Source organism: Leucoraja erinacea, chromosome 18, assembly GCF_028641065.1.
Source record: "Leucoraja erinacea ecotype New England chromosome 18, Leri_hhj_1, whole genome shotgun sequence".
NCBI lineage: Eukaryota > Metazoa > Chordata > Chondrichthyes > Rajiformes > Rajidae > Leucoraja > Leucoraja erinaceus.
Window position 1 is genome coordinate 32,002,579 of NC_073394.1, and position 22,516 is coordinate 32,025,094.

The window sequence follows — 22,516 nt, forward strand, 5'->3', positions numbered from 1 at the left end:
ACACAAGGAAAGAGCCCGTTGCAGCAGAATGAGGAGCAGTTGGAGGAAGCAGGGAAGAGAGCGACAGCCGGTGGCATCGCCGAGGACCAAGTGTGACAACTCGACCGCTGGATGGCAATGACAGTCACAGCCAAATATACTAGAGGCCCCCCTCTATAATCTTTGGTCACAGATACTGCAAGCGGCTTTTGATGTGGAGAGGGGGGAGGGTTCTAACCGCTTTGAAGTTACTGGGCAACCGCTTCTACTGTTACCTTATCAAATAATCTGCACCTGTCCCACCCCCCCCTCCCTTTCCCCGATCGGGAATCACCCCTTTCTCCCATCCTGACCATTTCAGGTCATTTCCAAAAGCACACCAAAAATAAATCCTTAAAACTTGTAACGTGAAAACTCCGTGCACGCTGACAAATTCAACGATTATTTGCAAAATTATATAATTTGCAAAACCAATCCGCCCGCGATGTACTTTGCTGAGAGCTGGCGAGCACAAGGCGTGATTTTCTCTGCAGGTAGCCAGCCCTGTTTGCCGCCAAAGTTTTGCGCGGATGGTGCCGATCAGAGGTTGTCTGGGGGTCTCGGCGCCTTTCTTCCGCTTCAACTTTTACATGTCATTTCCTGCAATATGGTGGTCAAGGCAAAGAGACGAGCGAGCCTCCCGAAAATATTCACCCCCGACACCAGCAGACAACTTCTACTCCCGGGCCTGTGACTCGTGAGAGCCGCGGCGCCGCCGGCAGCGGAGCGACCTGGACCCGACAGCCGCCGCCACATAAACAACACACACACTGGGAAATAGAGGCACTCGTTCGGGTAGATGCGAGAGGAGGGAAAGAGGAAAAAAATAAGTGCAGCGGATTCCCATCCCGACCACCAACATTTAATTTTCCTGAGGTAAGAGAACTGCACTGTTCAAGGTGGCAAATAATAACGTTAAACGGGCTTGGTTGGTGCAAGGAACCGGTGCCAGCCAGAAGCAAGTGCGATTTAATGTGACGGGAGTATTAAAACGCTGGAAATTGCGAATGGTTTGCTCTTTTGAGGAGGACGGGGACGATTTTCGTTGATGTTTTTCTAGATTAGTGTTTGCTTTTGCTGGAGAAGCTGCTTGAAACGGCATCGGTGAACGGCTGCCCCTTTTTGCGGATGGGGGGGGGGGAGGGGCAGGTAGACGCGCTCAACCGAACTTGGAAGCGGTGCGCTGTGATTGACAGCCGACTCGGCCAATGGAGATTGAGGGACGGGCGCTCGGCGTTCTGAAATGGCACGCCGGCTGACGTCAGGGCGGCGAGGGCGGGACCTTGGATCCATCAGGTTTGGTGGCGAGGGCAAGCTCAATGACATCATCCGTGTGGATTATATGCAGTTTTTAAATTCCCGAGTTTGCAGATTTTCATTCACCGTCTTATGATTCTCGAATTATTCTGCAATTCGCGGAACTTGACATTTATAACTCGCTATTAATGGAATTTGTTTCGCGTTGATAACATTGAGTTAACGCAGAGGCCCTGGTGACCTCTGTGTACTGTAGAAAGAAAGACTTGCATCGGTATAGTTTATTTCGAGGCTTTTCATGACGTGCAAAAAGGTTTTCCAGCCGGTGAAGTGCGTTTTGAAACATAATTAGTCTCTATAGGAAAATAGAAATTATTTGTGCACTCCCAAGTTCTCATAAAAATCATTGTTTTTCATATATCACTTAAGGTTGGCCAGGACATGGAGGATACTTGCTCAGTTTAGGTTTTCATTTGTAGCTATACGTATCTAGCAAAATAGGGTGAAATCAGATTTATAGCTATTCAAAATCAAAACCAGCATTTCATGTCTATTTTTCTAATTTTACAAAGATTTGAGTTTGTTGCACAAACCATTTAATAATAATAATAATAGTAATACATTTTATTTATGGGCGCCTTTCAAGAGTCTCAAGGACACCTTACAAAATTTAGTCTAAAAAGTATTAGAAAGTCATCCACTGGATATATTAACACACATTTTTTCACCACAGATGCACCTGAACTACTGAGTATTGAACAACGATGTGCAGATGCTTTCCCTTCAGTATTTTCTGTTTTTATTTTAGAAAGTGTTCTGGAAAAGTGTACATGCAAAGAAGAGCATGACAATCTGAAAGTGTTAAACTCACTTGTCACGAAGGCTGCAATGACGTTTTTTTCTTGGATCTTATGTTGTGCGTCATTGGATCAATGTAAAAGGCCAAGGCAATGGAAACTTTCTGGAGTGGGACTAAGAATTAAGTGCTTAAAATAGACAATAGGTGCAGGAGTAGGTCATTCGGCCCTTCGAGCCAGCACCGCCTCTCAATGTGATCATGGCTGATCATGAGATTATGCTTGTGGAATGAATAGCTGTGTTTGCAAGTAGTCACACAATTTGGCCTTCTAAAGTTTGGGAGAAATTGCATTGAACTGTGAATAAAGTTCCAATATACTAAAATGAAATAAATACAAATAGATTTTTGTTGTACCCAGAAAGATAATTTGGAACTCTAGACAGCGGACAGAGAGAAGATAACATGGCAGTTGTTATATATTCTCTGGGAAGTTTCCAATTGGAAATGAACGGGAATTGGTGATTGAGTATTGAACTACAATGTCGTGGAGATGCTGTCCGTTCAGAATACTGAATGCATTTTGTATTAACAGCACCAAGGTGGTGCAAGAAAATGCAGAGGATAGTTTATTGAAGGTGGAGACTGGTGGCAGGACAAAAGGACCCTGTTGTGATTCTTGGGAGGAAAGGCGAAAGCTAATAATGTAGTAAATAGTCACTTTTGAGGCCTTTGTCGTTTTTGGAGGAAAGGGTTAATTGAGGTTACAGAAGATGGAATTTCCTGACCAAATGTGACAGAGATTGAAAAAAAACTGGAATATGGAATATACTTGATAGAAACTGGTGTGAGGGAAGGCGTCATTATGCAGTTCACATGGGTTTAGTAAATACCAATTAATAGACTGTTTCTTGAACAAAGTTGCTGACATGATTGGCACCTCATTCACAACCCTAAGCATCTACATCATCATCAGATATGGACATGTGCCCCCTTGACTTTACATTGATGTTCTCAATTGTTGTTAGTCTAAATCCTAGAGCTCAAATGATCCAACATTGGCATTGCCTTTCTTGAGGAGAACCAGAGTAGGCAAAGAAGACAGCTCACTATATTCTTCACACTGGGAGGGATTAAATATTGGATTTACCACTGATGCCCACATCCAGTAAATTAATCTAAAAAAAATAAATAAATGAGAACTAACATATAAATCATATGAAGATGAGAGTAGAGTAGAAACAGGTTACACAGCTGAATGAATTCTGTCAGTTTAAGGGAAAAGAAGAAAGTGACACTGATCATCATCATCAATGTATTAGATTATAGAGGTGAAGATTGTGAAAACAAAGCCCCACAGTTCCTAAAAGAGGCATGTTTATCCAGGATCTATACTGGTGGTTTGCATTGTAATACTATATTTGAAGGAAGTGAATTGAGTAAACGGAAAGTGGTTGATTGGGAGGATAGTTCCATTGGCCATATGTGTATCATGGATGGGAACAGGTTTAATCTTTGTTGCCACACAACAGCAGATTTAATGACAACGTTTGCGGTTTTAGAGGAAATTAGACAGGAGTGAGTGAGTTGAGTGGAAAAACTGAGATTGTTGAAGCCGTGCTACCAATTTACAATGAAAAGATCTGTAGTGGGATTGGGTCTGTGGATGGTGAATTCTGATGAAAGGAAAAATCCCTGTGCAATTGGAAGGCTAATGAGAAAAATACTGAGCATAAAGACACAGTGGCACAGCGATAGAATTGTCGCATTACAGTGCCAGAGTCCCTGATTCGATCCTAACTACGGGTGCTGTCTTTAAGGAATCTGTATGTTCTCCCTGTGACCACGTGGATTTTCTACTGGTGCACCGGTTTCCTCAAATATACCAAAGACATGCAGTTTTGTAGGTTATTTGGCTTCTGTAAAATTGTCTTCAGCGTGTAGGATAGAACTAGTGTACAGGTTATCATTGGTCGGCACGGACTCACTGAGCCTGTTTGCACGCTGTATCTCTGAAACAAAAAACTATCATTAAGTTGGGAGAGGAAGATAACATTTTGTGTGGAGCTTGAAAGTGATAAGGTTCATATGTTAAAGGAACAGAAATAGACCATTCGGTCCATCTAGTCTACTCCACCATTCAATCTTGGCTGATACATCTCAACCCCATTCTCCTGCCATTTTCCCCATACCCTTTGACACCCTTACTAATCAAGAAAAAGAGACAAATCAAATTCATTGAAGTTAAATGTAAGGAGATGAAGCTAGGTACTGAGTGATTGTTAGAGGGTATATTAATATATGGCAGCAGTAAGGTTAAATGTTGTGATTGGGGCCAGAGGAAACTGAACGACAAGGATCCAGTGGGGGTTGGTTTACCAGAGTAGTATGTGTTTGCTGTCCTTGATACCTGAACCAATGAAAAGTAATTTTGTTAATAGTGACAGGAAGGCCATAGTTAGTTATTTATATTAAGTGTCAATTTTTATATGTCAATTGGCACACATCTACAGTGCCCTCCATAATGTTTGGGACAAAGACACATTATTTATTTACTTACCTCTGTACTCCACAATTTGTGATTTGTAATAGAAAAAAAAATCACACGTAATTAAAGTGCACATTATCAGATTTTAATAAAGGCCATTTTTATACATTTTGGTTTCACCATGTAGAAATTACAGCAGTGTTTATACACAATCCTCCCATTTCAGGGCACCATAATGTTTGGGACACATGTGTTTGTAATTGCTCAGGTGTGTTTAATTGCCACCTTAATGCAGGTATAAGAGAGCTCTCAGCACCAAGTCTTTCCCCTAGTCTTTCCAACACCTTTGGAACCTTTTATTGCGGTTTATCAATATGAGGACCAAAGTTGTGCCAATGAAAGTCAAAGAAGCCATTATGAGACTGAGAAACAAGAATAAAACTGTTAGAGACATCAGCCAAACAGGCTTACCAAAATCAACTGTTTGGAACATCATTAAGAAGAAAGAGAGCACTGGTGAGCTTACTAATCACAAAGGGACTGGCAGGCCAATGAAGACCTCCACAGCTGATGACAAAAGAATTCTCTCCATAAGGAAAAATCCCCAAACGCCTGTCCAACAGATCAGAAACACTCTTCAGGAGTCAGGTGTAGATTTGTCAATGACCACTGTCCGCAGAAGACTTCATGAACAGAAATACAGAGGATGCAGTGCAAGATGCAAATCACTGGTTAGCTGCAAAAATAGGATGGCCGAGTTACAGTTTTGCCAAGAAGTACTTAAAAGAGCAACCACAAAAAAGGGTCTTATGGACAGATTAGTCGAAGATTAATATATCAGCGTGACGGCAAGAGCAAAGTATGGAACAGAGAAGGAACTGCCCAAGGTCCAAACACAGTGGTGGGGGTGTTATGGGCATGTATGGCTGCTGAAGGTACTGGCTCACTTATCTTCATTGATGATACAACTACTGATGGTAATGAATTCTGCAGTATAGACACATCCTATCTGCTCAAGTTCAAACCGCCGGTCAAACAAAACTAATTGACCGGCGGTTCATTCTACTGCAAGACAATGATCCCAAACATACTGCTAAAGCAACAAGGGAGTTTTTCAAAGCTGAAAAAGTGACCATGTCAATCACCCGATCTGAACCCAATTGAGCATGCCTTTTATATGCTGAAGAGAAAACTGAAGGGGACTAGCCCCCAACACAAGCATAGGTTAAAGATGGCTGCAATACAGAGCTGGCAGAGCATCACCAGAGAAGAGACTCAGCAACTGGTGATGTCCATGAATCGCAGACTTCAAGCAGTCATTGCATCCAAAGGATATGCAACAACATACTAAACATGACCACTTTCATTTACATGACATTGCTGTGTCCCAAACATTATGGTGCCCTGAAATGGGGGGACTATGTATAAACACTACTGTAATTTCTACATGGGGAAACCAAAATGTATAAAAATGGCCTTTATTAAAATCTGATAATATGCACTTTAACCACATGTGATATTTTCTATTACAAATCTCAAATTGTAGAGTACAGAGGCAAATAAGCAAATGATGGGTCTGTCCCAAACATTATGCAGGACACTGTATATTTCCAGGCAGTTTGGAGGAGGAGAGACTAGAACAGCTTAAATTGTGGATGTTTTCTTAAACTAAATAATGCCATTACATCACAGCTGTGAAGTACTTTACCTCTAACTTTTTTTCCTGTACACACCCACTGCAGTTAGTAGCTATAATCCAATGATGTTGTTGGTTTAATTTAGTTTAATGGTCTGCTGCAGGGAAAATTGTGTCTGGGATGGGCTGGGCGGATGGCAAATTCAGGAATGGCAGAGAGGGAGGTTAGAGACCCTGGAAATTGGAGGAAGACAAATGATTCATCCCATTGAAATAGGGGCCTGAAATGTGTAAGATGCAATTTTGCCATTTCAGCCAAGCTTTAAACACAAATTAAAACCCCAAACAAATCATAATTAATATCAATTAAAATACATTTATAATTCAAATACAACTTCAATTTTGTAGGATTCTTTAATGTTGAGATGTGGGAACAGGAATTGATAATTTAGCCTTTCTGGCTTTGTACACCATTTATTCAGATCACGGCCAAACTATACCTGAACTGCTTTTGTGGATTGCTCTGATTTCCATCTTCAACCATTTGTAACTTTAACCTATTCCTAATCTCTTATGTCCTTATACTAACCGGAGTTCTAAATCTCAAACATACATCACCCATTTGTTCAGAAAACTATAATGAGTCAGAGTTCAATAACATCTTGATCTAAAATATAGACACAGTGAACCTCTCCAAAAAGCCACAAAGTGCTGGAGTGACTCAGTGGGTCAGGTAGCCTCTCTGGAGAACGTGGATAGATAACATTAGGTGTAGGGACCTTTCTTCAGATTGATTGTAAAAGTTAGGAGAAAGCTGGCAGAGAGATGGCGGTGGATCAAAGCCTGGCAAGTGTTAAATGTTACAAATGGAGGGGTTGATTGGCAGACTGTTGGTGGATAGAGGCGAGAGATGAAAAGACAAAACAGTATGAGATAAGATAACCCTTCTTCAGACTGATTATATTTGGAGGAGAGATGGGGGTGGGACAAAGTCTGACCCTTCTTCAGACTGATTACGATTCTTATCCATGTTCTCCAGTGATGCTGCCTGACCCACTGAGTTACTCCAGCATTTTGTATCATTTTTAAACCTTGATTTAAATTCTTCCCATGCATTTGAACCTCCAAAAACTTGGAGGCCTTTGGGTGCTTTCTATTTTGGTTTCTTGCACAACAACCATTTTAATTGCTACATAAGTGATGCCCAGGGCTTCAACTGCGAGGTTCAAGGCCTCAGATTTTCCTCCTTAAACCTTGTGGTTTCTCTTGTCTTTACCTGTTTAAACATATTTTTGTCTATTTACAGTCATCTTTAATAGGCCACATTTAGAGGAATATGTACAATAGGATAAAATAGGTGCATATGGATTAATGTACGAGGCAGATGTGTATAATGTGTGTATTAATAGATATGAAGTCGTATTCCATGCAAAGCTAATGTGGTGCATGATGTTTTTGCTGCCTTTCATCATGCCATCTGGCATAATTCCTGGAAATGCATCAAAATTCAAAAGAATATCGACATTTAGCCTACAGCATCAGATTTTTCAGGAAACTTGCTTTGAAAGTATGCAGAGATTTTAGAACAAATCCAAAAATATACTAATAAACCTGGGAAAACTGGTGATGTATTTCTGTGGAAGAACTGCGTGTTATAACGTCTGCCAAATTAACTGATTACATACAAAAATATGTGTGATATCTCTACTTATCATCTATCTAAAAGTATTTAATTGTTTTGAAAGAACCTTTGGTGATTTTTTTGACAGGCATCAAGTAGTTGTTGTGACTGATACCATAACAGCAATTAAAACATTTGGACAGGTACAGTACAATACAATACAATACGGGTTTATTTGTCACATTGCACATAAAGTGCAAGTGAAATGAATATGTCAGCAGCGGTACAGTGATAAAGAACACACAATAAACAATAAAAATTTAACACAAACATCCACCACAGCATTCATCACTGTGGTGGAAGGCACAAAAAATGGCCAGTCCTCCTCCATTTCCCCCCATGGTCGGGACCAGAGTCCAGAGCCAGTCCATAGTCGGCTCTTCCCCACCGGAGACCGCGGCTTCAGGATGGTGTAGGCCGCAGGCCGGTGGTCGAAGATTTAAAGTCCCCGCCGCGCCGCAGCCAGAAGCACCGCAGACCGCAGGGCCGGCACTCGAAGCTCCCCTCCAGGGGTGATGGTAAGTCCATGCCGGGCCCGCGGTAGAAGTTGGCCACGGGCCGGCGGTGGAAGCTTCTTCTTTCCCCGGGTCCCCCACGAGAGATCCCAGGCTGCGGACGCCGCGCCAGCTTGAGCTCTGCAGACCGCGGCTTCAGGCTGACGGCTGCCGCGGGCCAGCGAAACGGAGCTCTCCCCTCCAGCGATGGCTCGCCCGCTCCACGCCGAGAGTCCCCGCTGCGCCCGCCGCTGCAGCCCCGTGCGCATCTCTGGGAAAGTCCACGCCGATCCTTGCTGTTAGGCCATGGGGGAGGCGACCTGGAAAAAGTCGCCTCTCCATGGAGGAGGCGACCAAAACGGTTTCCCCCTCACCCCCCCACACAAAAAAACACAAAAAACATACTTTAAAACACTAAAAAAACAAAAAAAGTTGAAAAAAACGGACACGCTGCTGACAGGGCGCCTGCTTGCAGCGCCCCCACCGACCGACCGAGGTACATGCATAGGAAAGGTTTGGAAAGATACGGGCCAAATGTGGGACTAGTGTGGATAGGGCATCTTGGTCGACATGGGCCAGCTGTGTCGCGGGGCCTGCTTCCGTGCTGCTTGATTCTATGAGACGATCTTGGACAGTCCCTTTGGATCATTTATGGCTTGCTTTTACAGGGTAGAAGATGCTTGTACATGAAATCTCTTTACTGTGGGATGGCTAGTCCACAGTGATCAGTGTTTCGTCATGGGTCTTGATTAAATGGCATAGAGGACCAGGAGGAATGAATATGGATGCTAATCCATGGACAAAACTTATTTGGGGAAATTAGGCAACTGGGTTTTAGAATTTGTCTATCATTGGGCATTCATAAAGTGAATAACTTTGCACAGTGTTGCCTGGTCTGCTGCTGCATGATCTAAAGCATATCTCCTTGAACAGGTCCCAGTCTAGTATTGAGAACCTGTCTCAGATAGATTTAATTACTTAGCAGCTTTTGGGACGCACGTCTTTGTCTTTCCTGTGATATTGAGCTAATTTCCCACCATTCCCCGAAGCTCAACACTTCCTCTGCCCACTGGTAACCAGGTCACCCCTCTTCCATCAGAGACTATTTACCGCTATCAGCCCCTCTACCACTGACAATCCTACTCCACCCTCCAACTAGTGATGTCTTGTTCCTGACCAATTGCCAGCATTCATTCTGGCCTTGGACATACGGTGTACCCCACATTACGTAATTGAGTACAGGAAACTCCCCCTAAAATAATTCACAAATCACATGAAAAAATGTTGAGTTACAGAATAAACATTTGCTCTTACTGAATTAATGCGAGGGGAAAGTAATTAAATAAATATACATTACCAAAGAAATAACAAACTTTGACAAAGGTTTTACATTGTGGAAAATCACCATTGTACCTTTGCTGACTCAATATGCCACCTTTTAAAAAAAAAAGAATCGTAGGATGAAGTCCACCAGGAACCAGACTTGTTAGCTCACTGCTCCAACAGTGTGATCAACTGGGTTTCCAGTACAATCCCATGGATTGTAGTAGACAAATGGGAGGAAGCTGAGAATCTGTCAATTTTCTGCGTTCTTCTTTCCCTGCCAATTCTCGATTTAGAGCTATTTCAAGGATGTTACTTGCAACTCCTACAATGAAGACAGATTAAAATATCTGTTGAATTCATCTGTCATTTCCTTCTTATCTAGTATTGATTCCTTCGACTCGTTTTATAGTTTATTATTGTCATGTTTTCCGAGATATAGTGAAAAATATTGTTTTGTGATCAGTCAAATCATACAATTTTGAGTACAACAGTTAGTGTAAAGAGAAAAATAGACAGAGTGCAACATACAATGTTACATCTACCCATTCCTTCTATCCAGAGAGGCTCCCTGTCCCGCTAAGTTGCTCCAGAATTTTGTATGTATATGTGGTGGCCAGAATTCGGTCATCAGTAATGATGGATGATGACAGCTTCACCATTTTTTTTTGTGGCACAAGGTCTAAAGTATTAGATATCCTAGTCTTGGAATTGATAAGAGCAATGAAGCTGAGAGATGTATAACCATAAAGCTTTCTGTTCAAAGATAGTAAACTGATCGAACACTGCCTCACATCGCCAGAGACTCAGTTCTGATCCTGACCTCGGGTGCTGTCTGTGTGGAGTTTGCATCTTCTCTCTGTGACTGCGTGGGTTTCCTCCAAGTGCTCCGGTTTCCTCCAACATCCCAAAGACGTGAGAGTTTGTAGGTTAATTTTCCTTTGTAACTTGCCCTTAGTATGCAGGGAGTGGATGAGAAGGCGAGATAACTTTGAACGAATAGGTGATCGATAGTCAGCATGGACTCAGAGAGCCGAAGAGCCTGTATCCATGCAGTATATCTGAACTATATGTCACATTAATAATTTAACATCTTCCTGAAAGTAACTTTATTTTTGTCAGGAATGGGGAATTTCGAATGTGGTCTGTGCATACATTAACTTGTTCGAGTGCTGTTTTGCTATATTCCTTAATTTTTCTTTGTTACTTAATTACCAAATCTTCTGCACTTGCTGGTTGCTAAGTCTCAGCCTCTGGTTTGTACTGGAGAAGAAAGAGGCAGTAGGAAAACGTTAGATTTGTTGCTTCGAATCATTTATATTTGTTCTGCAAACATAATACAGGTAATGTGTGCCGTTGGAATGCCCTGTCACAATTCCTAGAATTAAATACTCCTGCTTCATAAATGCAGACATTAAAAAGCTGCTTTTAAAAACAAATTGAGACATTCACTTTATTTTGTAGATAAAATGAATGAAAACCGGCCTTCGAAGCAAATCAAAGACCAATTAGACCAAGGACAAATAGCTGTGAGGGTGAAGATCGAGAAAGTGTTGCCTGAAGAGGAAGCAAAGTATGGACAGTGGTAAGCAACAAAATAAATATACAATGTGGATCAGATGCTATTTCCAGTTATACCAAAGTTATATGCAAAGCAATAAACAAATGTACCCAGAAGCTTTAAACCAAGGTGTGCATGAATTTTTGCAGTTTGCAAGAGTTTAATGGTGAATTGGACCGTTGAATATTATTATATTTGATATAATTTGATATAATTTAATTGCCGCACAACCAAGGTCGGTGGAATTTGGATTGCCAGCAGCGGTACAGTAATAAAGAACACACAACCACAATAAAAATTTTACACAAACATCCACCACAGCATTCATCACTGTGGTGGAAGGCACAGAACTTGGCCAGTCCTCCTCCATTTTCCCCCGTGGTCGGGACCTCCACCCTCCACAGCCGTTGCTGCGGGCGTCCAGATGGTAAGGGACAAAGTCAAAGTCAAGGTGAGTCCAGGATCGGCTCTTCCCAACCAGAGACCGCGGCTTCAGGCTGGTGTAGGCCGCAGCCCGGCGGTCAAAGTTTTAAAGTACCTGCCGTGCCGCAGCCGGAAGCACCGCAGTCTGCAGGGCCGGCGGTCGAAGCTCCCCTTCAGGGGAGATGGTAAGTCCATACTGCGCCCGCGGTAGAAGACGGCCGCGGGCCGGCGGTGGAAGCTTCTTCTTCCCCCCGGGTCCTCCACGAGGGATCCCGGGCTGTAGACGCCGCACCAGCTGGAGTTCTGCAGACCGCTGCTTCAGGCTGCCGGCTGCCGCGGGCCAGCGTAACGGAGCACTCCCCTCCGGCGAGCCCCAGCGAGGTCTCACCCGCTCCGCGCCGAGAGTCCACGCTGCGCCCGCCGCTGAAGCTCCGGGTGCGTCTCCGGAAAAGGCCGCCCGATCCTCGATGTTAGGCCACGGGGGAGGCGACCTGAAAAAAAAGTCGCCTCTCCATGGAGGAGGCGGCCAAAACGGTTTCCCCTCACCCCCCCACACCACCCCCCACACAAAGAAACATTAAAAACAGACTTTTAAACATACTTTAGAATTAGACCATTCGGTCCATCGAGTCTACTCCGCCATTCAATCATGGCTGATCTCTCTGCCTCCTAATCCCATTTGACTGTCGCTCCCCATAACCCTCGACACCCGTTCTAATCAAGAATTTGACTTCCTCTGCCTCAAAAATATCCACTGACTTGGCCTCCACAGCCCTCTGTGGCAATGAGTTCCACAGATTAACTACCCTCTGACTAAAAAAAAAAAAATCCTCCTCACCTCCTTTCTTAAGAGTGCCCTTTAATTCTGTGGCTGACCTCTGGATCTACACTCTCCCACCAGTGGAAACATCCTTCCCACATCCTCCCTATCTATGCCTTCCATTATTCTGTAAGTTTCAATGAGGTACCCCCCTCAATCTTCTAAACTCCAGTGAGTAGAGGGCCAGTGCTGTCAAACACTCATCATACGCTAATCCACTCATTCCTGGAATCATTGGTGTAAACCTCCTCTGGACCCTCTCCAGAGCCAGCTCATCATTCCTCAGATATGGGGCCCAGATTTGGCCCCTCCCCTATATTATATTGCATTTTGAGCTGTTCATTTTACCACAGTGCTTTCTTTGACGAGTTGTGATTAAAATACCAAACTTCTGAGTTGTTTGTTCAAGAATATCAAAGCTAATAACCAGTACTAGACATTCACTTTGTCACCGAGCTGCGAATAAAGACATTTTTCTCAAAGGAACTACAAAAGGTATTGAAGGTAGGTGTGGTTTGATAAAAAATACCATCTGCTTTTTTTTTGGTGGAGTGAGAAAGGAGCAAATCAGCCTTAAAATGGTTGGAGGACGCACTATCATTCAGCAATAGGGTTAATAATCAAATAGAATTTATGATCACCTCTGGAGGACTTGATGTGAACTACTCCAGTAAGGCATTAATTGTGAATTTCTAACAACACCTCAAGTGTCAAGTGTTTAGTTATATGTGCCAATAGAACAATTAAATTCTTACTTATTAAGTTTTTTGTGTATCATATTGTCAAAATTAATCGGGTCAATCTAGCTGTGTGCCCACACCAATACACGCGGTAGGGTGAACTCACATGATATTATTTGAATGGGGGCACTGTCTCTCGCCATCAGGGTGCATGTGTAGTGGCGCTGGCAATCTTGGTGTTGTCCCAGCAGCTCAGTCCTGGTCTTTGAAGGAGGGGTTGGGGATATCTTGGGCTTCTCTCTGCACTGGTACACATGACGATAAGCTGACCTTTGAGTTCACCGTTGCCTCGAGAGGGGGCACTGGTGGTCTCGGGTTGGTGGTCTCTGGATTATTCCTGACGGCTCAGTCTGTGCCTCTGTATGGGTACAGCTTCTCATCCGTGGACAGGAAGCAGCACTGGTGTACAGGCTTGCTCCGGCCACTCAGTCTTAGCCTCAGTAGATGCACTGGCTATCTGGGACTTCTTTCCAATAGCCCAGTCTCAACCACCTGTGTTTCTGGCGATGACCCCCGATTCAAGCTGCGTATTGTAATAATTTAACAATGTTAAACAGAAATATTGTGGAAACATGAGGGGGTGCTGTATGCACAGGAGCAGAAGAAAATATGCATGATAGTGCCAAGATGGCAGTAATACTATAGCAATATTGAGGTTGGTATCAAGACAGGAATATTTATCAAGGAATAAAGACAGATGTTTTGTTTCTCATATTAATTCCCAATGTATGTAGAGGAAAATAATGCTATATATAGCTTGCCCAACCGTCAAAGGTTGGGATTAATTGAGCATTAGCATTGCCAATATTCCCCTAAAATGCAGATTGCTAATGAATAGATTTACTTCCTTGCTAAATCAAAAAAGAATTTGGATATGACATTCATGAACACTTATTCTTTCATAATCTCAATCTATTTAGAAGCATTTAAACTGTCAAAATAAATAATACAATTTGGTTACATAACTGTTATTGCATCATCAACTTGTGGCTATTTATTAATCTAGAGTGAGGATGAGTGTTTAAATTCTACTTTGTGGATCAATTTCTGAAATTTAATATATTCAAATGATTTTAGTGTTTGCAATAATCGTGCAATTTACAGCGATTGAGCAATTGTACAAGAAGCACTCTATTTTGGTACATTACATCACATGATATTAACAAAGTGCCATTTGTTTTTCAGAAAAATACAATATGGCAAAGTCTGTACATTCAGACATTGTCTACAATTTATGGGGGAAAGTTAGGCTCTCACAGGCAGAATTGTCACACTTTACACCAGGGGTCTCCAAACTATGGCCCGCGGGCCACATACGGCCCGCCACGAGATTTTATCCGGCCCGCAGCAAGCTCTGAGCTCCGGGCTTCCCCAGGTCTTAAAGTTCGGCGAATCAGAGAATTTGTAGCGTGTTTGCAGCATTTGCTCTCCATACAACAGATTTGTTTTCTTTGGAACGGATCTTTGGATGAATGGGTTCAAACCGAATTCCTGGTTCCAAGTGGGAGCCCGTTGTGGTCACGGTTTTCAGACTAACTCCTTTACACTTTTCCCGATGATAGGAACGACATGGGTGCATAGCCAGGTTGGCCTGGATCTTTGATGAGGCTGGCAGCCTTTTTGAAGCAGCGCCTCGTATAAATCCCTTAGTAGTCAAGGGTCAGTAGTTGATATAAGGCTCTGTCTCTCTCCCTGTAGAATACGTAGATCATTCCTTGTTTCAGTCGCCGCCAGACCCTTCCCTCACTCTCTCACTCTCTCTCTCACTCTCTCTCTCTCTCTCTCTCTCTCTCTCTCTCTCTCTCTCTCTCAGGTACATCATGTCTGTATCGGCGCTGCTTCCTGCTCTCATTCACCGCTTTAACGCTTCATCTCCCCCACTGCCAATTTCCAACCAGCTCCCACTTTCCCCTGCTCGAGCCCCGACTCTTCCCTTCGTTTTCTTGCCGTCTCTATCTTCGATTAAGAGAAAACGCGAGTGACCAAAGTCCATTCCAAGCCCGTGGACGCCATCGGCTACCTTCTCTATCCACTACCCCTGTTTGCGCCTTCGGAACTGGAATATTCCCTTCAAGATCAAGTCCATACAGCAAAATTGACACTTCTTTCCTTCTGCAGTTGTACAGGGCCCTAGTGAGACCGCACCTGGAGTATGTGTGTGTAGTTTTGGTCTCCAAATTTGAGGAAGGACATTCTTGCTATTGAGGGAGTGCAGCATAGGTTCACGAGGTTAATTCCTGGGATGGCGAGACTGTCATATGTTGATAGAATGGAGCGGATGGGCTTGTATACTCTGGAATTTAGAAGGATGAGAGGGACTCCTATTGAAACATGTAAGATTATCAAGGGTTTGGACACGCTAGAGGCAGGAAACAAGTTCCCGATGTTAGGGGAGTCCAGAACCAGGGGTCACAGTTTAAGAATAAAGGGTAAACCATTTAGAACGGAGATGAGGAAAAACATTTTCACACAGAGGGTTGTGAATCTGTGGAATTCTTTGCTTCAGAAGGCAGTGGAGGCCAATTCTCTGGATGCTTTCAAGAGAGAGTTGGATAGAGCTCTTAACACAGTAAATGCAGGCTCGAAAGGTCGAATGGCCTATTCCTGCATCTATTGTCTTTATATCTTCCTACGGCCTGCAAAAATGTTCCAAATATATAATGTGGACCTCATGCTGAAAATTTTGGAGGGCCCTGCTTTACAGCAATAATATATACAGGAGACACCTGCCAGAAATGTTTCTTGGGGAATTATATTGTGTTTGAGGAAATATTTCTGGGTGAAGCGCAGTGAGTGTGAGTGTGAAAATATAATTATTTGACTTGACATAATCATTGGCCATGTTTTTTAAAAAAAAAACCTTGGAATGTATGCATCAAAAATCACTGTTTATCCAATAGTCTTTCAGAATAGAATAGTTGTTTGATTGATGGCAATCATTTGGCATTTGCTTTCCTTGCACACAATACAAGTCTTCTACTGATCTTTTTAAGTTGTTATGGACTATTGATCGTCTTACAGTTAGTTCATCTAGGTTTAAACGTGCATTTGTTTCTATAAAGTCAGTGTGTATTTTTTGCTGTAAATCTATTCCTAGTTGTAACCTTTGACCTCATACTGGAAGCAATCAGTTGAAATGTAAACGATTCTGCTCAAGTGACCATATGGTAAGTATGTTTTTATAGCTTTTAGAAAAGCTCAGGATATATTATGACTTCCTGACATAGCATGCTTTGCAAAGGATGAAGGGCAGGCTTGGAAAAAAAAATATTCGGAGAAATAAAATGAAAGAAAGCTCAACAGAACTGTGAAATTGCAGTACAACACGTCTTGTCTTGGCCAGAAACGTCACCTATCTATTTTCTCCAGAGATGTTGCTTGACCCACTGAGTTACTCCAGCATTTTGTGTCTGTCTTATTCTTTACCTATCAAATTGGAGGGTTTGTTATATTGTATGAGTATGACAATATTTTCTCTGTACTCTCCAATACTCCCACCATTCTTAACGGCAGACGGTGACCAGGTCTGCTGGATGTCTGTAGGATTTTAGAGCATGTACAGCAAAGCATTAAACATTGATAGGAGTCTGGAAATTTAAGAGCACACAGCACTACTGTCTATCAATGGATGACTGAATGGTGAATGCCTCAAAACTAATGCCTGCCAACTTCCTGGGAGTTGGATGTGGCCCTTGTGGCTAAAGGGATCAGGAGGTATGGAGATAAGGCAGGTACAGGATACTGAGTTAGCGGTGCAGGCTCGAAGGGCCGAATGGCCTACTCCTGCACCTATTTTCTATGTTTCTATTCTTCCTCCATGTTTACTGTTTGCCCATGCCATCTGTTCATCTGAAACTTGAGAGGGAAACCAAGAGAGTGGAAAGATTCAATAGAAACCTGAGAGATAACCTTTTCCACACAGAGGGTTGTGGGTATTTTGAATAGGTACATGGATAGGAAAGGTTTTGAGCCAAATGAGGCCAGGTGGGACTGGCGATGATGGGGTATCTTGGTAGGCATGGGCAAGTTGGGCAAAGAGCTTGTTTTTGTGCTGTATGACTATGCAAAAACAAATCTAAAAGAATTTATAGAGTGGCAAATCTGTGGAATTCATTGCCACAAAAGGCTGTGGAGGTCATCAATGGATATTTTTAAGGTGCCAATTGACAGATTCTGGATTAGTACGGGTGTCAGGGGTTAAAGGAGAAGGCAGGAGAATGGGGATGAGACGGAAATATAGATCAACCATAATCTATGTCGAGGAGACTTGATGGGCTGAATGGTCTAATTCTGCTTCTATCACATGAACTTTTAATAAAGGAGCAAAATCTGAGGCTATTCAAAAAGGGCTTATGAAGGTACAGGAGAAAAGATCTTTGAAGGATAAACAGGTAAAATCACCTTTGGAGATAGAATAAAGCTTTGGTGACCATAGAATAATGTACATAATTAGTGGAAGGGCCATTGCCTGAAGTTTGAAGTGTGAAAGACTGCAGAATTTTGTTAATTGAGCTAAAATGGGAATGCATGAGGCACCTGTGCCAACTTTCCATGTTCTCTCTGCACAAAAAAAATCACATGTGCACCTCATGCAATGACATATGTTTAAGCAGTGTAAATTAAACGGTTTTTATTCTAGAGCACAATAACAGAGAGTAAATTCAGGACTCCTGCACATCCTGATAACTGGATTTGAAGTTATTCCTCTAATTCTCAAAAAGGAGATATTTATTTGATAAACATTACTACATAGCTTGGGGAGCAGTCTGCTTAGCCAAACGTGGGTGTGGGCATCCTGATCCTGAGACAGTGCCCTCCAGATATCGGTAGCAGAGGTGATGATGAGGAGTGGGGTTGAGCATGTTTGGAGCAATAACAAATGCATATTGTCAGGGATGTGCCAAGCAAATGGTTCCAGTTTTGACATTTGTTTAATGACCTTGATTTATCGCTCAGATTTGTCAAATAAATATGTTCTACCAGCACATGGAGCAAATAGTTAAACACATTGCTCATGTACCACATCTCCAGCACGTACCCGACAACACTAGATCAACATTTCTATTTCTGCTCAATCATCCTACATGTGCACGTCTCGTAACTAACACTTATTCAGCCAAAGCAACACATCACAGAATAGTTTCAAGGCCCCCTAATGTGCTATTTGCAGGTGAAGCTGGTAAGTAGATTACAGCAACAGATAGCTTGAGGCTCTACACACTTAGCCATGTGGAGGAAGAGGTGCTGATAGTCATGCGGTCAGCTGCCACGTAACAGTGACTTGCAGTGGTTCAAAGATCATTGACTTTCATTATGTGGGATTCCACAAAGATAATGCCAAGATAAATGATAATAGACAATAAAGAAACATCTGAGGTATTGGATAAATACTTGATATTTGTCCCTATTTCAGTATCCACAATAAATGTAGTGGGAATACAACCAGTGGTCACGTGCCGGTGTAAAAACAACTTGTTATTTATAGCATTGGGGAAAATGTACCGGAAAAAAATAGAGATGAAAACAGTCAGAGTAAATGGGTAACTTTGCTTTGGCAGACTGTTTCTGGTGTGATTACTGGCCTGCAGATGTTCACAGTTCATATCAAAAGGCTCAGTGTAATGCCGTTGTTGCCAGACCATCGTATATTTCCAGCATTCTGTATATTCCAGAATTTTTGTGCATCTGCAGTGTTTTGATTGCAATGTTTTGTATGCCATAGTTCCTCACTCCCCTTCTCAGCTTTTATTTGTCTTTCATTTATGCCTTTTCCATAATCATCGGCAATGAACAATCATTCAGCACCCTCTCTCATCACTTGTGTCATTCAGTCTTTAGATCTACAAACCTCATCACCGATCCTATCTGGTCTTCTGTCCACACCTTCTCTTCCTCATTCACAACTCGAGATGTATTAGATTTTCAAACTTATTTTGGTTTTGATGCAAAGGTTTTGACTTGTTCTTAGATGTTACCTGACCTTAGTATTCAATCATTTTTTGTTTTTGTTTAAGAAATGTGTCAATTTTGATTCAGACTTCACTCTCGTCAAGAACATTGGTTGAATACTGCATACCATAATGATTGTTATAGAAGGGTGGCTTGAGTCATTTGATGTAGCAAATGTGAACAATGATTTTGTGATCAAGTAAATATGCCTGCAAGATGAAAAAAGATAAGAATGAATTGTTCATTTGTCCTTTTTATTTGGCAAATTTATATATAATATATAAAAGCAGAGTGAGTGCTTATGTTTAAAGGTCAGCCAATTATCTGCTATCCAAAGCTATTTGTTTTTCTTCTGCAAGAACTGTATGTAGTCAAATTGGCCTTTTCAGTAATGAAGATCAGCAGCTTTTATTGCAGAAGGTACAGCAAAAAAAACAATGTCTTGAAATGGATGGCCACAGATGTACAAAAATGCATGAGTAGAAGTGGCAAAGTCCATTAATTTTATCTCTCCGATTAATGAAGTGCAAACAGAAAGGTGGAAGACATATTCAGGCAACGGCAGAAGAGGCACGTGGAATCATTTTTTTCCATATTGCAATTGAATCACATTATGCGCTTCAACCATACTCAAAATTAGCCCTTGGATAACAATGCCATTGAGCTATGCTAAATGCATGTTGAAATCCAGTAACTAGGTGAAAGTTTGTGAACAGAATGAAACAGACCACTTTAATTATTCACAATGTGAATGAAAGGTTAGTGCACATTCTCGGCAAAAAGTTCCTGAGACAATTTGGGAATGGAGCTACGGTTTGCTTTTTGAGTTTCCACATTAAAATATTTTTAAAATATAAATTTGCACATATGGGTCTTGTTGACTTGCATTATAGTATTACATAGAGTATCAGGATTTTAAGTGATGATATTGTGCACGTGCACGAACATTTCTAAGATGTTTTCATACGCTTGTAAAATAACCAATTGTACATTCCGTAGCTTGGATCCAGATACATTTTAAGAATATTTTAATGTTAATATTCTTAAAAAGAATTATTTTATATATCTTTAGGGTATCTTATTGGTCAGTTGTCTACCATCACATGAATTGTTTACTTGAAATAGAGGAGAAAGCTGATGAATACATTCTTATTATCGGAAACTGTTAATTGATGTCTTTATAGGCTTTTAAAAAACATAATGTATTTATTTATTTCGAACAGAATAAAAGAATAAAAAGCAAGTGTGAAACAACATACAAAAAACAAAAAAACAAAACAAGAATATTTATAAAGTGTCATAAACAATATCTAGAAACAAATGTAATTATATTTGTCTGAAAAGGAGCAGGAAGAAGCCAAAGCTTATTAATTCCCACCCCTTATTCAACTGCTTATAATTATCTTATACAAATTTAGCAGCTGTATGTACACCATATGTACACCAGCAGCTATATGCACACCAAATTATTTACATTTATACACTAATCAAATATTTACAAAGCAATACAAAAAAAGAGTGAAAAAAAAAAAGAAAAGAAAAAAACCCCATATACTATACAGTATCTCTTAGTCATATATACAACCCATCACCCTATAATCGCCCTTCCCAATACAATAAGGTTAACTTGAAATGATTTAATGGCCTGTTACTTCTGCCTCTGTACAGCAATGCATAGTAATGCCCAATGTCACCAACACATTTACCTGAGATAATGGAGATTACTTTCCAAAAAAGAAAATCTGTAGTCAGGAAAAAATTGCAAAAGGGTAAAATCTTTTTTGAATAGTTTCAGTTATTCATTCTAAAAAAAACGTGGGTGTGGTTTTTAGTAGTGTTTTGAATGGAGGTGTGCGTTGGTTAGGGAAAGCGTTCTTTGTGTCAGGTAATTAGTGGCACATCATAATGAAACCTCCAGGAATGCTTTCCAATAGATATAGAAATCATAGGATTTTGCCACAGCTGTTTGCTGTTCTAAGTCTTTGTAGCTAAAATCTAAAGATTCAGAAAACAAAAACTTTGCTGTCATTATTTTGAATTAGTTTTGAGTAACAGTATGTGAATTGCACATTAATTGTCAGCTTTCCATGTCTTCTTATAGCATTGCATCAGAATATACCCAGATATATCCTGCAGGAATGGAACTGGAAATGGGGAAGGTGAAAGATGAAGAAGTGACGATGAATGAACCCCCTGGACAATTTGACTACTGGTGTAAGTTTTATTGTTGAATTAAAACCAGTTATTCAATGGTGTAAGAAGGAGCTGCAGATGCTGGTTTAAACCGAAGAGATAGACACTAAATGCTAGAGTAACTCAGCGGGACAGGCAGCATCTCTGGATAGACGGAATGGGTGACGTTTCGGGTTAAGACTATTCTTCTGAAGAAGGGTCTTGACCCAAAACATCACCCATTCCTTCTCTCCAGAGATGCTGCCTGTCCCGCTGAGTTACTCCAGCTTTTTGTGTCCATCTTCAGTTATTCAGTATCAACTCCATTTAATCAAAGTAGAAAAGCTATATATGTAAGAGCTCTCCCACAATTGGGTTTGGTTCTCAAGCATAGTTTCACTTTAGTTTAAGGGTAATATTGTTGCAAAGTGATTTGTTAGTGATGAAGATTGCCGAGGTGGACTATATTTGATTTATATGTTAAGATGAGATACTGCAAACCTTTTGGTGCAAGGTGTAGAAAAGATAAATTGATTACAGGATCTTATGTATCCCATTATTTTCATTTAATTAATTACATATTGCTCCTTATGTAAATGTGCATCTAACTGTACTCTTCTTATTGTTTGTACCCTAGTTTGTGAGACCTGCCAAGAATACTTCATGGAAGAATGTGCTCTTCATGGACATCCAATATTTGTTGCTGATACACCTATACCTGTAGGTACACCGGAAAGGGCGGCTCTTTCGGTTCCTCCTGGAGTGGCAATTGTGAAGGAACCTGGAGGGGAGATCGACGTTCGTTGTTTAGAATCTATCATTTCAAGAGGAAAGATATTTGGACCATATGAGGGAGAAGTGTGTCAAACTGATAAATCCTCGGGGTTTTTCTCATGGCTGGTATGTACCTTTAATGATATGATAGAACACTACACCAAAAGGTGGGGGAGTGGGACATGAAGTGAATGGGGATATCCTTCTTGGTTGAACATTACTGTTGGAATGCAACAACATGAACTATTGGTACTTTTTAAGCAGTGTATTTTTGATGCTTATGAGCTAAGTATCTAATGTGATTCCTTTTTTTAGTGAGTGTGTGAGATGTTGAGATTGGAGCATGTTGAATTTGGGACTCCTAAACACCTCTATGTCTATTGA

General features: G+C 41.4%; 1 protein-coding gene across 1 annotated transcript in view; it reads left to right on the forward strand.

The window, feature by feature from the left end:
* Positions 1–302: 302 nt before the first annotated feature.
* The window catches only part of prdm11 (PR domain containing 11), a 73,007-nt gene continuing 50,793 nt past the window's right edge, over positions 303–22,516 (forward strand). The window contains exons 1-4 of the mRNA XM_055649743.1: positions 303–894; positions 11,158–11,278; positions 21,288–21,400; positions 21,996–22,258. Coding sequence (XP_055505718.1) covers positions 11,163–11,278; positions 21,288–21,400; positions 21,996–22,258 — 492 coding nt within the window. The 5' untranslated portion in view covers positions 303–894; positions 11,158–11,162. The remainder of the gene's footprint in view (positions 895–11,157; positions 11,279–21,287; positions 21,401–21,995; positions 22,259–22,516) is intronic.